The sequence below is a fragment of the Coloeus monedula genome (genome assembly GCF_965178545.1).
Source record: "Coloeus monedula genome assembly, chromosome: 2".
NCBI lineage: Eukaryota > Metazoa > Chordata > Aves > Passeriformes > Corvidae > Coloeus > Coloeus monedula.
This window is the reverse complement of record NC_138782.1, coordinates 119,426,197-119,442,235: the sequence shown is the minus strand read 5'-3', so window position 1 is coordinate 119,442,235 and position 16,039 is coordinate 119,426,197. Positions and strand designations below refer to the sequence as shown.

The 16,039-nt window shown below is 57.3% G+C and overlaps 1 protein-coding gene across 2 annotated transcripts in view; it reads right to left on the bottom strand.

Annotated features, from left to right (window-relative positions):
* The window catches only part of OTOF (otoferlin), a gene marked incomplete at both ends in the record, with an annotated part of 78,284 nt that extends 67,817 nt beyond the window's left edge, over positions 1–10,467 (bottom strand). For both annotated transcript variants that reach the window (XM_082276672.1, XM_082276673.1), the window contains 3 exons: positions 1,715–1,803; positions 5,506–5,564; positions 10,389–10,467. In XM_082276672.1, the coding sequence (XP_082132798.1) occupies positions 1,715–1,803; positions 5,506–5,564; positions 10,389–10,467 (227 nt within the window). The remainder of the gene's footprint in view (positions 1–1,714; positions 1,804–5,505; positions 5,565–10,388) is intronic.
* Positions 10,468–16,039: the final 5,572 nt, after the last annotated feature.

Sequence of the window (16,039 nt, the reverse complement as noted above, 5' to 3'; positions counted from 1 at the left end):
GGTGTGGAGGCCCCACGATTTTTGATCCTTCCCTCGTGTGGAGCTTTTCCAGTGGGAATTTCCACAGGCAGAATGTGGCCCTGCCCTTCATCCACCTGCACCTGGATGCTCTGGATGTGTCCTGGAGAGAATCCCAGCCTAGAGATTCCCAATCCAGGAGCTGGGGACAGGATTTTGGGATGCCGGGGCCCATTTGGAGGCTTAGGAGGCTTCTCCCTACATCCAACCCTGCCCTTTTCCTTGGATACTCAGCACCCTGGGAACACTCCCAGGGACCCTCTGGAGTTGGGATGAACCCAGCAGGATCCAGAGGCACCTGGATGAGGCCAAACAAGGATCATATTCCCGCTAATTGTCTGCTGCTGACGGCCACAGAGACAGGGAACAAAAGCAGCCCCTCGGATGCGACTCCCTCGTCATTCCGGAGGGTCTGGATCAGGTATCCCGCCTTTTTCCAGGCCTTTGATCAATGGCCTTCATCAGCCGCGTGTGAATTATTCACGGGGCACCGGGATCAGCTTTCCCAGCCCCGCTGATCCCAACCTTCTCCCTCCTCTCCTCCTCCTCCAGCTGATTTGGGGGATGGGCCGGAGTTCCAGCACTGCTTTGGTTTGACGGGAATTCCTATCCCATATATTCCCGCCGTTCCTGGAGGGACGTTCCCAACCCTTTCCCTCCTCTCTCTTCCTCCTCTTCCAACTCGGTTCTGGACAGCCCACGGGATTTCTTTTCCCACATATTCCCTGCATTCCCAGAGGGATGTTCCCAACCTTCTCCCTCCTCTCCACTCTCCTTCTCCAGCTTCTTCCTGGATAAGAAGGATGGGCTGGAGTTCCGTTACAGCCCCTCTTTAGTGGGATTTCTTTTCCCATTTATTCCTTGCACTCCTGGAGGGACGTTCCCAGAACCATCCCAACCTCCTCCGACTTACTCCTGGACAAGGAAAAAGGGCCGGAGTTCCAGCACTGCCTTGGTTTTGTGGGATTTCCTATTCCACATATTCCCAGCATTCCTGGAGGGATGCTCCCAGCACCAGCTCCTTTCTTCTCCTCCCCACCCTCCCAGCCAGGAATTCCTTCCCAAGATCCCACCCCAAGCTCCCCTTTCCCACTGGGAAGCCATTCCCTGCCTCCTGCCCCTCCAGCCTTTATCCCAAATCCCAAATTCCAGCTCTTCCAGAGCCCCTTTAGGCTCGGGAAGTGCCTCCATGGATTCCCTGGATCCTTCTCTTTTCCAGGGGTCCTCATGGATCCATGTGGGAAGGGACCTTAAATCCCATCCCATTCCAACCTCAACACTTTCCGCTATCCCAGGCTGCTCCAAGCCCCATCCAACCTTTTCTTGGACACTTCCAGGGATGGGGCAGCCACAATTTCCCTGGACAATAAATCCAACACCTTCAGGATTTGGAAAATCTGGGAAAACACATTCTGGCATCAACTTCCACCTGGATAATCCACCAGAAAATTCCAGTTTCCTTTAAAACACAGACATTTCATGGAAATAAACGGCACAACTCGGGGAAAAATCGGAGCTGAGCGGCACGGAATTCCTGGGGTGAATTCCTCACCCCCTGAGCTGCTCGCACGGCACTGGAAATTCCCGGGAAACTCCAACCGGTGCATTCCTCACCCTCCCGCCTCCGGACCAAACCGGAGCTGCCTCTTCCTGCGGGATAAGATCCGGATGGGATCCTTGGGAAGGGAGGACTCACCTGTTGGTGAAGACTTTGCTGTAGTTGAACACTTGGATCTCCAGGATCTCATTCCCATCAATGTTGGTCGCCACCGGCCAGCGGAAAGTCTGGGAAAAGGAGGAGAGGGATGAGCCAGGATCGTTGTGGGAAAAGGAGGAGAGGGATGAGCCAGGATCGGTTGGGAAAAGGAGGACAAGAATGATCCAGGAGTTTTTTGGGAAAAGGAGGAGATGGATGAGCAAGGATCGGTTGGGAAAAGGAGAGGGAAGAGCCAGGGGCATTCCAGGAAAAGGAGGAGAGGGATGAGCGAGGATCAGTTGGGAAAAGGAGGACAAGGATGATCCAGGAGATTTTTGGGAAAAGGAAGAGAGGGATGAGGCAGGAGTGTTCCAGGGAGCTGCTGTGGGGGGGATGAGGATGGGAAAAGGCCTCTTTTCCCAGGAAAAAGGCGGCAGGGCTGTTTTATAGGGATGTCGCTAAGGATGTGCCCAGCGCCAAATATTTTATGGATGCACATATGGAAAATATAAATCTGGACATTGGATGAGGATGGGAATATGGAGCCAGGCTGGGAGAGCTGGGAATGTCCAGCTGGAGAAGGGAAGGATCCAGGGAATCCTCGGAGCCACTTCCCGAGCCTGAAGGGGCTCCAGGAGAGCTGGAGAGGGATTTGGGAAAGGGCTGGAGGAGCAGGAGGCAGGGAATGGCTTCCCAGTGGGAAAGGGGAGCTTGGGGTGGGATGTTGGGAAGGAATTCCTGGCTGGGCTGGAATTCCCAGAGAAGCTGTGGCTGCCCCTGGATCCCTGGGAGTGTCCCAGGAAAGGTTGGAGCAGCCTGGGATCGTGGGAGGTGTCGGGGTTGGAATGGGATGATCCTTGAATTCCCTCCCCACCCAATGCATTCCATAAAATAGAATCCCTTTCCTAATTTTTCTGCTTCCCAAGGCAAATCCCTCTTCCAGCCCAACCCCCTGAATTCCCGTTGGTTTCCCAAGCCCCAGAGCCTCCCAAATCCAATCATCCCCCCTTCCCAAGCTGCTCCCGGTGCATCCCAGGCTGGGAATGTGCCGGAGGCAGCGGATCCGGGATCTCTCCCAGGAGCAGCAGAGCAGAACTGAAAACCACGGGAAGGGAATTTGCTCATCCAGCAAATTCCCAGGAAGGAACCGGTGCCTCTTCAGCACTTCCCCAGCCCTCATTCCCGAGCTATTTATTCCCGGTTTTAATTTGTCTGCAGAGCCAAGGAAGCAAAGGAAAAATTACGGGAATATAAAAGGAAATGGGAAATGGTGCCAATGGATCCGGCACCGCTCTGGATCCTGCAGCAGGATTTATCCCAAGCTCTCCATGTGGGGATGGAATTCAGTCCTTCCCCTGCTTTTTCCTGTTTTTTTCCAATGGTTTTGATGCTCCAGGGATTGGATCCAGTGATAAAATCCCCCGGCAATCCCAAGATTATGGAACCAAGGAGTTGTTTGGGTTGGAAAAGCCCTCGGAGATCCCCAAATCCAAGAATTCCCAGCGCTGATGAGGCCACCCCTGATCCATGTCCCCACATCCACAAGGATTTCGATCCCTCCTGGAATGGGGGCTCCACCACTGGACAGCCCTTTCCAGGAAGGAATTCTTCGGGAATACCTCTCTGGCCTGAGGAATTGTTCTGTTCCCACTTTTCAGGCCTCTGCACCATCAGCCCTCAGCTCCTTTTCCCAGGCAGAGGAGGACAAAAATGGGAATTTTTCCAGCCAGGTTCCCTTGTCCCTGTCCAAGCTCCTTCCAAAGGGTCCCGAATGTGCTTTGGGGGCTCCAGATCCACCAAATCCAAGGAAATCCACTCCAAATCCAAGGAAAGGCAGAGAAAATGGCCGCGATTGTGGGGAGCCATGTCCAGGGATTTGGTAAAGTTTGGGATTGTGTTTGCCAAAGGAAAAGGGGGAAAATAAGTCTGGAAAAGTCACAGGTTGATCCGAGGGGTTTTCCACATGCTGGGAAAAAACCAACAGGGAAGGCCCTGGCACAGAATTCCCAGAGAATCTGTGGCTGCCCCTGGATTCCTGGAAGTGTCCAAGGAAAGGTTGGATGGGGCTTGGAGCACCCTGGGATCGGGAATTCGCTGCCCATGGAATGGGATGGGATTGAAGTTCCCACCCAACCCATTCCATGCTTCCATGGTTCGTGTTTCCTGGGATTGATGTGAGCAGCTCATCCCTCAGGGCCTGTTCGAAATTATCCCAGAAAACTGCAGCTCCACGGAATTCAGGCTCCTTCATTCCCGGAGATTCCCTTCCCTCCCGAGCTGTGGGAGATCTCCAGGAAAAGCCCCTCCAAGGTTAAACTCTTCGGGACGCAGCACGGAACGCAAACATTCCTGATTAACTGGGGAGCTGTGTGCAGCCTCTGGAATAGCCGGCAGGCTCCGGAGCAGCCGAGGATTTGCAGAGCTCGTTAAGGAACGAGGGAAAATAATTGGAAAAGAAACGGAGCGAAACCAAACAAATGGAAACCACCGGGGCTTGAAATCCAAATCCTGCCTGGAGGCAGCCCCTGATTCGTGGGAAGCGGTGGCAGGAAAAGAGGGAATTGCCATGGATTTTTCCAGCTCTGAGATCACAGAATCCAGGGATTATTGAGGTTGGAAAATCCCTCTGGGATCATCAAATCCAAGCTGTGGCCGATCCCCACCGGAGCCCCCAAGTGCCACATCCAGGAATTCCTTGGAAACCTCCAGGGATGGGGACTCCAAACCTCCCCAGGAGCCCCTTCCAAGGCCTGGCCGCCCTTTCCCTGAGGAATTGTTCCCAAAATCCAACCTCCCTGGCACAGCCTGAGGCCATTTTCCCTCATCCCATCCCTGTTCCCTGGAATCAAAGCTCGATCCCACCCGGCCGCCACCTCCTGCTCCGGGATTTGGGATCTGCCATGGATAATCCAGGTGGTTTGAACTTAAAACATTCCCAGGTATTCCCTGTGCCAGCACGAGGGTGGTGATTCCCTGGATAGTCCCCCAGCGGGAAGGATTTGATCCTCTGGGTCTGGGAATGCCTCCACGGCATCGAACACGGAGCCTGTGGCTGCTCCAGGAGGGAATTGCTTCCCTAAAAAAAGCTGGAATTCCAGGCTGGACACAGCTCCTGAGCCAACACGATCCAAACCATTCCCAAACAGAGCTTTCCAACGGCACATGGTGAATGAGGGGGGGAAATCCCACAGGGTGGGAGATGGAATTTGATGTGGCTTGGAGAGGAAAAAATTCCCAAAATTATGGGACGTTCCAACCCTGGAAGTGTTCACGGGCTGGTTTGGGTGGGAAGGGACCTGAAATCCTATCCCATTCCATGGGCACGGACATCTCCCACCATCCCAGGGTGCTCCAAGCCTTTTCCTTGGCCACTTCCTGGGATCCAGGGGCAGCCACGGCTTCTCTGGGAATTCTGTGCCAGGGCCTCACTCTGAAGGAAAAAGAAGGAATTTCAAGGGGAAAAAAATCCGACTTTTTCCTCCTGAGAGAAGGAACAATGGAGCCAAAATCCCAGCCGGATTTTCCCAGCGTGGATGAACAAATTTTCCTGAAATTTCAGCAGAAAACGTGGAATTTTTTTGTGGTTTTCATTTATTCCCCCTTTGGAAAATGCCGTAGGGATTTTCCCACCTGTGTCCAGCCAGGAATCCCATTTGGGCCCTGCCAGGAAAAACCTTGGAGCAGACAACAAGGGTGGCAACAATAACTGGGAATAGGGATTTCACCGGGACTGGGAATCCTGGGAAAGCAAAAAGGATTTATGGGATAAAAGGATGGAAAAGTTCTCCCACCTCGTCAAACTTGGCCTCGTCCTCGCAGTTTTCCAGCACTCGGGTGTAGAAGGAAAGCCCTGGAGAGGGAAAAAGAGGGACAACAGTTGGATGAAGGTGTGGGAGAGCCTGGGATTTTGGGATCTGCGGGTTGGGAACAGCCGGAAGGAAAATTCCGCCTGAATCCCATCTCCTGAGAGAGGCCCCTTGATCCTGTGGGACCTCCCTGCTCCAACCCTTCCCAATCCAGGAGCATCCCAACTTTTCCTGACGGCAGAATCTTTATCTGCCAGTTCTCCAGGAGGTATCCATGAGCGACATCCCTGATTTTCCAGCCCCATTCCCGAGAGGAAGCCTCTCCTGGCAGCTCATTACGATCCATCTGTGATCCATTAACTCCCGGCTCCCTAATTACCCCGGACACAAACGCAATTAAGCCGGACTCCAAGTGGGAATTCCCATGGGAAAGTGACTCTGGAAGAGCTCCGATCCTGCTGGAGCTTCCCAAAAAACGGGCCAGGTAATTAAAATTCCCCGTTTTCCTGCATTTTCCCTGAAGCCAGGCTGAAAAGCCAGAATTCCCGAAAAATCCTGGAGTCATCCCAGCTTTGTTTCCATGTGCGGAGCGAGGAGGGGGAGAAATGGAACCGCGACAGATCCGGGAGCCCTTTGGAGCCACCGAAATTCAATCCCATTCCCAAATCCCTGATGGAAAACTGGGAGAATCCTAAAGGCAAAGCTGAACCCCCCCCTCCGGATCCTCACAGTGCACAGGGATCCCTTGGGAATGTGGGAGTCAAATGCAAGGCTGTGGATGGAGAGGAAGCCCTGAAATTCCAGGATGGGAGTGGATTTTGGCCACGGAATCCATCTTTTCCCTCCACTTCCCGAGCAGGATCCACTCTCCCCCCTCCCTGGCTGCTCCCATGGATCCGGAATTCCATTTGTGCCTCAGTTTCCCTGGTTTGGAAAACACTGCAGCTCCCAGGATTCCCGGAAGAGGAGGAGCAGCGTCATCCCAAGGCCTTCCCACGCGGTGTCAGCCTCGGGAATGCTTCATCCCGGATTTCACTCCTTCCTCTCCCACCTGAGCCTGGGAGCTCCGCCAGATCCCTCGGGATGCGCTGCCGGAGGGAGAAGCTGGATGGGGCTGGCATCGGGAAGGGAATCCCCGTGCCAGGCTCGGGGATCCAGGAAAACCAGAGGAATGAGGAAAATCCAGCCGGGAGCTGGGAGAGGGCTCCTCATCCCATGGCCAAGGCTCCAAAGCTTTTCCAGAGGCACTGGAAAAGGGCAGGAAGCTCTTCCCAACAGATTTTGGGACTGAGCTCCAACTGGACACATTCCAGGCCTGGAATTCCAGGTCAATGTGCCTGGAATGCATCCTATTCCATCCCAGGGCAGGACAGGGCCCTGGTTAAGGAAGGAATCACGGAATCACGGAATTACTTCTCTTGGAAAAGCCCTCTGGGAGCCAGCCCAACATTCCCTGATCCGTGTCCCCGAGTGCCGCATCCCCAGGGATTTCAATCCCTGCCGGAATGGGGATCCCGCTGCCCTGGGCAGCCGTGCCGGGGCTGGACAGCCCCTTCCAGGCAGGAATTGTTCCCAAGGAATTATTCCCAAGGAATTATTCCCCTGGGGGCCGGGATGGGGCTCAGGGCACCGTCTGTTTAATCCAAGCGCCAGAATTCCCTCAGGGATTTTAAGGAATTGCTCGGAGAGGACGAGGAGCCAGCAGGACTGAGCTGCCCGGCATTCCCAAACTTTCATGGAGCGAGGGGGCAGCAGAGCATTCCCAAAGACATGGAATGAGGGAGGAGCTCTCAGGCGGGTTGGAATGGGATGAGCTTGAGGATCCCTTCCATCCCAAATCATTCCATGATCCCAAGAGAATGGAGAACTCCCATCTTTCTGTTCCTGCTGCTGTTGGCATCCACGGTGTGGGTGATCCCTAAGGATTATCCCGCTTATTTACCCTGACGGATTATTCCCATCCCCTCATCCCGAACCAGCTCCTGCATCCCACGGAACGTTCCGGCCCAGAGTGCAGCCCGGATTCCAGCCCCAGAGTTCTCCCACATCCCAAAATGTTCCGGCTGCCCATCCAAGAGGTTCCCGGGGATCGTCCCCGGAATTCCCTGTCCCTATGGAGCTGCTCCCTCGGTTTCCCTTCGGATACCAAGAATTTGGGAAAGATGCTGAGAGCCTTTGGAGCCGATCTTTCCCCTGCGGATCCGAGGTTTGCTGCAGCTTTGGAACAGGGAATGAGCAGGGAATGAGCCCAAATCCTTCTCCGGGTGCGTGCGAGGGATGGATCCATCCTGATCCGCTTCCCCGCTGCCTTCCCGATCCAACTGCACCTGGAATCGCTTCCCAATCCAACCGCACCTGGAATCACTTCCCGATCCAACCGCACCGGGAATCGCTTTCCAATCCAACCCCACCTGGAATCACCTCCCAATCCAACCCCACCTGGAATCGCTTCCCGATCCAACCGCACTGGGAATCGCTTCCCGATCCAACTGCACCTGGAATCGCTTCCCAATCCAACCCCACCTGGAATCGCTTCCCAATCCAACCCCACCTGGAATTGCTTCCCGATCCAACCCCACCTGGAATCGCTTCCCGATCCAACCCCACCTGGAATCGCTTCCCAGTCCAACCGCACCGGGAATCGCTTCCCGAGCTGCTTCCAGCCCCTTTTAGCAGCTGGATTTTCCTGGCCAGGGCCTGGATGAGCCTGGGAAGAGGAATTCCCACCTGGAAGCACCAGGGAGATCAGCTTCATCCCAGCATGACGCTCAATCCCCCTTTCCACAGGAATTCACGGAAGGAAAAGACCGGGAAAGAACCTCTGGACCCTGATCCGACTGTCCTGGAAGGCGACACCAAATTCCTTCCTTGCAATTCCATCCTGGAATGGTTTGGGTGGGAAGGGACCTTGAATCCCATCCCGTTCCAGGGACACCTCCCATGATCCCAGGCTGCTCCAGCCTTTCCAGGGATTCTCTGGGAATTCCAGCCCAGCCCCTCCCCACTCTCCCAGCCGGGAATTCCTTCCCAAGATCCCACCCCAAGCTCTCCTTTCCCAGTGGGAAGCCATTCCCTGTATCCTGTCCTGGGATGGATCCTGTCCGTCCCACAGGGAATTTGGGCTGGATTCGGGACCGGGAATGTTCCAAACTGGAAATTTGAGATCTCCCAGGGCTCACTGGGAAAACCCAAGGTGGCTTTTCCCGCCCTGCATCCCATTCCCGCTGCTGGGATTGCTCCAGGCTCCGAGTTAGCCGGGAATTCCGCCTCTTCCCGGGGATTTTCTTGGCGCTGGGAAGCAGCACAGGGAACTGAGGGTTAATTGGCCCTGGTTAATGATCCCAAGGTCGTTAAGAGCAGGGAAAGCTGATCCAGGCCGGCCATGGAATTCCTGGAATTCCCCCGCTTCCCTGAGCTGGGATCGCTCTTGCTGCCCTCATCCCACTCCGCCTCCATGGATTCCCAGCCGCTGGAAGAGGGATCCGGCCCCAGCCGGGATCCCATCCCGAGCCTTTCCCAAGCCTTGGAAAAGCTCCGGCAGCTCCCGAACTTCCACATCCCCGGCAGAATTGTTCCTCCTTCCCGTGGAAATCTTTGGAGCTGCTGCGGATCCCGGCGGGAATCGGAAGCTGCGGAATCCTCGGGAGAAATCCCGGCTGATCCCGGATCCCAGACCAGGATTCCTTCGGGATCTCTCCTTGCGACCCTCGATCCTCCAAAGCCGTGATCCCACAGCCGGATTCCCGGCGGGAATTTCACCCTGGGAATTCACCCCCTTTTCCCTGGATGAACCCGTGGGGAGGGGACCCCAAAAGAGCCGCTTTGGGGTCGTGCGTGGGGAAACTGAGGCAGGGATGGATGCTGGGACTCCCCGAATCCTGATCCCCAAATCCTGTCCCCGAATCCCACCCCCCAAATTCCGTGTCCCCAGATCCCGACCTCCAATCCCGTCCGCCAAATCCTGTCCCCAACATCCCACTCCCAAATTCCTGTCCTCAAAATCCCGCTCCCAAATTCCTGCCCTCAAATCCTGACCCCAAACCTTGCCCCCAAAAATCCTGTTCCCAAATCCCATCCCCCAATCCTGCTCCCAAAAAATCCTGCCCCCCTAAAATCCTGCTCCCCAAATCCCGATCCCTCAAATCCTTTCCCTCAAATCCTTCTCCCCCAATTCCTGCACCCCAAATCCCGCCCCCACAAAATCCTGCCCCCCATATCCTGCACCCAAACCCTGCTCCCAAAATCCTGTCCCCCCAAATCCCACTCCCCACATACTGATCCCCCAATTCCTGCATCCCAAATCCCGCACCCCCCCCAAAATCCTGCCCCCCATATCCTGCACCCAAACCCTGCTCCAAAATCCTGTCCCTCAAATCCCACTCTCCAAATGCTGCTCCCAAAATCCCAAATTCCTGCCTCCAAATCCTCCCCCTCGAACCCTGCCCCTCAAATCCCGCTCCCCAAAATCCTGTCCCCCAAATCCTTCCCCCCAAACCCTGTCTCTCAGACCCTGCCCCCCAAATCCTGACCCCAAAATCCCGCACCCCAAATCTCGTTCCCCAAATCCTGTCCCCAAATCCTTTCCCTCAAATCCCGCTCCCCAAATCCCGCTCCCCCAGTTCATGCACCCCAAATCCTGCTCCTCCAATCCTGTTCCTCAAAGCCTCACCCCCAAATCCCGCTCCCCCAAATCCTTCCCCCCAAATCCTTTCCCTCAAATCCCGCTCCCCAAATCCCTCTCCCCCAATTCCTGCTCCCCAAATCCCCCTCCCCCAATTCCTGCACCCCAAATCCTGCTCCACTAATCCTGTCCCCACATTCCGGCGGCCCAAATCCCGATCCCAAATTCCCGTCCCCGCTCCCGGTACCCCGGAACGCCGCCTTGGCGATGCGGTCGCCTTTGCCGCGCAGGCCGGAGACGGAGCGGAGCTGCAGCACCAGAGCCATGGGGGGACCCTGCGGGGGGCTCGGGACGGGGCCGGGGGGCGCCGGGAAGGGCTCGGGGCGGTCCCGGTGCGGATCGAGGTGCTCGGGGTGGTCCCGGTGCGGTCTCGGAGCAGAGCCCGGGGCGGTCCCGGGGCGGTTCGAGGTGCCCGGGGCAGTCCCGAGGTGGTCCCGGTGGCTGATACGATCCAGCTGCGGTGCCCGGTGCTCGGTGCAGAGCTCGGGGTGGTGTCGGGGCGGTCTCGGAGCGGAGCCCGAGGTGGTCCCGGGGCGGTTCCCGGTGCCTGAGGCGGTCCCGGTGCGGTGTCGGTGCAGAGCGAGGTGCCCGGTGCAGTCCTGGTGCAGTGTCCGGTACCTTATGCGGTCCCGGTGCCTGATGCGGTCCCGGTGCTCAGCCCGGTGTGGTCCTGGTGCTCAGCCCGGTGAGGTGCCCGGAGCCTGATGAGGTCCCGGTGCGGTCTCGGTGCCGCGTTCCGGAGCTCAGCTCGGTGCGGTCCCGGTCCCGGTGTGGTCTCGGTGCCGCGCTCCGGAGCTCAGCTCGGTGCGGTCCCGGTCCCGGTGCGGTCTCGGTGCCGCGTTCCGGAGCTCAGCTCGGTGCGGTCCCGGTCCCGGTGCGGTCTCGGTGCCGCGTTCCGGAGCTCAGCTCGGTGCGGTCCCGGTCCCGGTGTGGTCTCGGTGCCGCGCTCCGGAGCTCAGCTCGGTGCGGTTCCGGTCTCGGTGCCGGTGCCGCGCTCCGGAGCTCAGCTCGGTGCGGTTCCGGTCTCGGTGCCGGTGCCGCGCTCCGGAGCTCAGCTCGGTGCGGTTCCGGTCTCGGTGCCGGTGCCGCGCTCCGGAGCTCAGCTCGGTGCGGTGCCGGTGCCGGTGCGGAGCTTCCCCCGCTGCCAGCGCTGAATTATTCAGCAGCGGGGCCGCCCCTCCCCTCCCTCGAACCCCTCCCACCCCTCCCTTCCCTTCCCTCCCTCCTCCTCCTCCCACCCTTCCCTCCCTCCTCCTCCTCCCACCCTTCCCTCCTCCTCCTCCCACCCTTCCCTTCCCTTCCCTTCCCTTCCCTTCCCTTCCCTTCCCTTCCCTTCCCTTCCCTTCCCTTCCCTTCCCTTCCCTTCCCTTCCCTTCCCTTCCCTTCCCTTCCCTTCCCTTCCCTTCCCTTCCCAGCCGCGGGAGGCCGGGAATGGGGAAACTGAGGCACGGCTCCACGAGGCTGCAACCTCGGGATAAGGACGAGCACCCCCCGCCCGCCCTTCCCAAAATTCCCGGGAATGTCGCGGAGGAGCTGAGCCGGCCCCGCCTCTGTTGGGAAGAGCGAACCCAGGTGAGCGTCAGCGCCAGAGGGAGAGGAGCGAGCGGGAAAGCTCCGGGAATCCTGGAATTCTTCGGGCTGGAAAAGCCCAACCGCCCCCCCCCCCCTCCAGGCCACCCCTGATCCAGGTCCCCCCAAATCCACAGGGATCTGAAATCCCTCCAGGAATGGGGACCCCAGCCCTGCCCTGGGCAGGATGAGGGGGTTGGGAATTCTCTTGGTGTCCCGAGAACAGAGGGAGGGACCCCAAGGAAAAGCGGGAGCGATGAGGATGGAGCCGCTGGAATGCGGGGAGCGGGGCTGGGAGGAGGCGGCTGCTCCTGGAATCCGGGAATTGTGGAATTGTTGAGGCTGGGAAAATTGCTGAGGTTGGGATAAACCATCCCAAAGTGGGGGTGCAGCCCTGCAACGGCCCCGAAAATGGGATAAATCACCCCAAAACGGGGGTGCAGCCCTGCAGCAGCCCCGAAAATGGGATAAATCACCCCAAAGTGGGGGTGCAGCCCTGCAACGGCCCCAAAAATGGGATAAACTACCCCAAAATGGGGGTGCAGCCCTGCAACGGCCCCAAAAATGGGATAAATAACCCCAAAGTGGGGGTACAGCCCTGCAACGGCCCCAAAAATGGGATAAATCACCCCAAAGTGGGGGTGCAGCCCTGCAACGGCCCCGAAAATGGGATAAATCACCCCAAAGTGGGGGTGCAGCCCTGCAACAGCCCCAAAAATGGGATAAATCACCCCAAAACGGGGGTGCAGCCCTGCAGCAGCCCCCAAAATGGGATAAACCACCCCAAAGTGGGGGTGCAGCCCTGCAACGGCCCCGAAAATGGGATAAATCACCCCAAAACGGGGGTGCAGCCCTGCAACGGCCCCAAAAATGGGATAAATCACCCCAAAGTGGGGGTACAGCCCTGCAACGGCCCCAAAAATGGGATAAATCACCCCAAAGTGGGGGTGCAGCTCCCCCAGTGAGGTCCCTGGGTGGGGAGCGAGCACTGTCCCAGAGACCCCAAAGCGCCCCCAGACCCCAAATTCCCCCAGACCCCAAATTCCCCCCAGACCCCAAAGGGACCCCAGAGACCCCAAATCTTCCCCATCCCAGGAGGCTGCCGGGCGTTCCCACTTATGAATCCACGGGATTTGTGTTTTTCGGGAATTCTCCCCCATCCCAGGACAAACCGGGCCGTTCCCACCTGTGAATCCACGGGATTTGCGCTTTCCGGGAATTCTGCCCCATCCCGGGAGGATCCCCCGGGCGTGGATCCAGCGGGATCCCGGGATGGGGACGTTTCCTTGGCTCTGTCCCTCCTTCTGTCCCCGCACCTCGCTCCCGGCCCTTTCTCTGCCTTTTCCCGTCCCTCTCTCCCGCATTCCCTGTTCCATAAAATCCACATTTCCCGCTCCGGAATTCCAGCGATTATTTGGGATCATTTCAAGAAAATCCATGGTTTTGGCTTTGGCTCCCGGGCTCGTTGGCTCCGGAATTCCGGTGATTATTTGGGATCATTTTAATGCCGGACCGGAACGAGCCTCCCCCCAAAATGAGGCCAAATCCCAAAATAAACCCCCAAAACCGGGATAAACCCCGCCAAAAAGGAGGGGGAATTCTCTGGGAATTCCAGCCCAGCCGGGAATTCCTTCCCCAAATCCCACTTTCCAGGATGAAACGATTCCTTTCCATGATTCCCCCGCCTCCAATCCCTGCTCCAGCGCTGCCATCCCGATATTCCAGCGGCTGCGATCGGGAGGGATCTCCCGCTGCGGATCCCACACGAACGGGGAATCGCCGAGCGCCGGGACACCGGGAATGGATCCCACCGGGAATGGATCCCACCGGGAATGGATCCCACCGGGAATGGATCCCAGGGCGGGCGGGCAGGGGTGGCTGGGATCTTGGGAAGCGATTCCTCCCTCCGGGAGCTTCCAGGGACGCAATTCCCGAGCTCGTGGGGCCCCCTAAAGGCCCGCATTGGGAGCGAGCCCGGGAGTGGGAAAAATCCACGGAAAGGCCCCCAAATCCCTCCCTTGGAATCTCAGATGGGAGCGCGGAGCCGGCCCGGATCCAGAGGGGGATTTGGGATCGCCCGTTCCAGGCGGGAACATCCCCGAAGCCCAAAAGGAGCTCCGGGATCAGATCCCGGCCCTGCCTGGCCGGGGCAGCGCTGAGATTCCGCCCTTCCCGTTAAAGATCCCACAGAATTCCCGGATCCCCGGGGCTTTTCCTGCATTTCCCTCCTCTTCCCTGCCTTTTCCCAGATTTTTCTTCCTCTTTTTGTTTCATTTTTTCTTCATTTTTCCCCATTTGTTTTTGTCCTTCATTCCCACCTTTCCCTTCTTTCCCCTTTTCTCCCCTTCTCCCTCTCTTTTCCTCATTTTCCCTTCGCTTTTTCCCATTTTCCTTCACTTTCCCCCATTTTCCTGCTGATTTCCTTCATTTTTACCCCTTTCCCTCAGTTTTCCCTTCGCTTTTCCCCATTTTCCTGCTTTTCCTTCACTTTTCCCCATTTTCCTTCACTTTTCCCCATTTTCCTTCACTTTCCCCCATTTTCCTTCACTTTTCCCCATTTTCCTGCTGTTTTCCTTCATTTTTACCATTTTCCCTCAGTTTTCCCTTTGCTTTTTCCCCATTTTTCCTTTGCTTTTCCCCATTTTCCTGCCATTTTTCCCTCCATTTTTACCCCTTTCCCCCCAGTTTTCCCTTTGCTTTTCCCCATTTTTCCCGGTGTTCCCCATTTCCTCCCCCCCGACCCCCAAATCCCCCCCAATTTGGGGTTTCCCCAAAACCCCCCCCGATGCGCTGGGGGGGAGGGGGGGAGAAATGGGGAACACCGGGAAAAATGGGGAAAAGCGAAGGGAAAACTGAGAAGAAAGGGTAAAAATGAAGGAAAACAGCAGGAAATAGGGGGAAAGCAAAGGAAAAATGGGAAAAAGAGAGGGAGAAGGGGAGAAAAGGGGAAAGAAGGGAAAGGTGGGAATGAAGGACAAAAACAAATGGGGAAAAATGAAGAAAAAATGAAACAAAAAGAGGAAGAAAAATCTGGGAAAAGGCAGGGAAGAGGAGGGAAATGCAGGAAAAGCCCCGGGGATCCGGGAATTCTGTGGGATCTTTAACGGGAAGGGCGGAATCTCAGCGCTGCCCCGGCCAGGCAGGGCCGGGATCTGATCCCGGAGCTCCTTTTGGGCTTCGGGGATGTTCCCGCCTGGAACGGGCGATCCCAAATCCCCCTCTGGATCCGGGCCGGCTCCGCGCTCCCATCTGAGATTCCAAGGGAGGGATTTGGGGGCCTTTCCGTGGATTTTTCCCACTCCCGGGCTCGCTCCCAATGCGGGCCTTTAGGGGGCCCCACGAGCTCGGGAATTGCGTCCCTGGAAGCTCCCGGAGGGAGGAATCGCTTCCCAAGATCCCAGCCACCCCTGCCCGCCCGCCCTGGGATCCCTTCCCGGTGGGATCCATTCCCGGTGGGATCCATTCCCGGTGGGATCCATTCCCGGTGTCCCGGCGCTCGGCGATTCCCCGTTCGTGTGGGATCCGCAGCGGGAGATCCCTCCCGATCGCAGCCGCTGGAATATCGGGATGGCAGCGCTGGAGCAGGGATTGGAGGCGGGGGAATCATGGAAAGGAATGGTTTCATCCTGGAAAGTGGGATTTGGGGAAGGAATTCCTGGCCGGAAGGGTGTGGAGGCACTGGGCTGGAATTCCCAGAGAAGCTGTGGCTGCCCCTGGATCCCTGGAGTGTCCAGGGATGGGGTTGGAACACCCTGGGATCGTGGGAAGTGGAATGGGATGGGATTTAAGGGCTCTTCCCACCCAAACCATTCCAGGATCCCATGAAATTCCCGAATCCCGGCTGCAATTCCAGCTTTTGGCCCTCCGGGATGGAGTTGTCCTCAGTGTCCTCTCCAGGATCCACATTCCCGGGAAGAGAGGCACAAACTCCCCATGGACTCGCTGCTCTCAGAGCTCTTTTCCAGCCTGAACAATTCCATGACTCCCTGGGGTTTTCCCATCCTGAGGGGGGATTCCGATGGCCAGCGCGGCCAAATCTCTTCAGATTCCTGGATTTTAATGAAATCCTCAGGCGCCGTTCTCGGATTCCTTCGGCACAGCCCGGAATTCCTCCTTTGGACTCTTTTCTGGGACACGGAGCACGTTTCCCGCACGGATCTCTCCGTCCGTGTTTGAAGTCCCAGGCGGGTGATGGATGCCGGTGGCGTCAGCAGGAAAAACCTGGAAAAATCCCAAGGAAAGGCTCTCTTTGATGACGGGGCCGCTCTG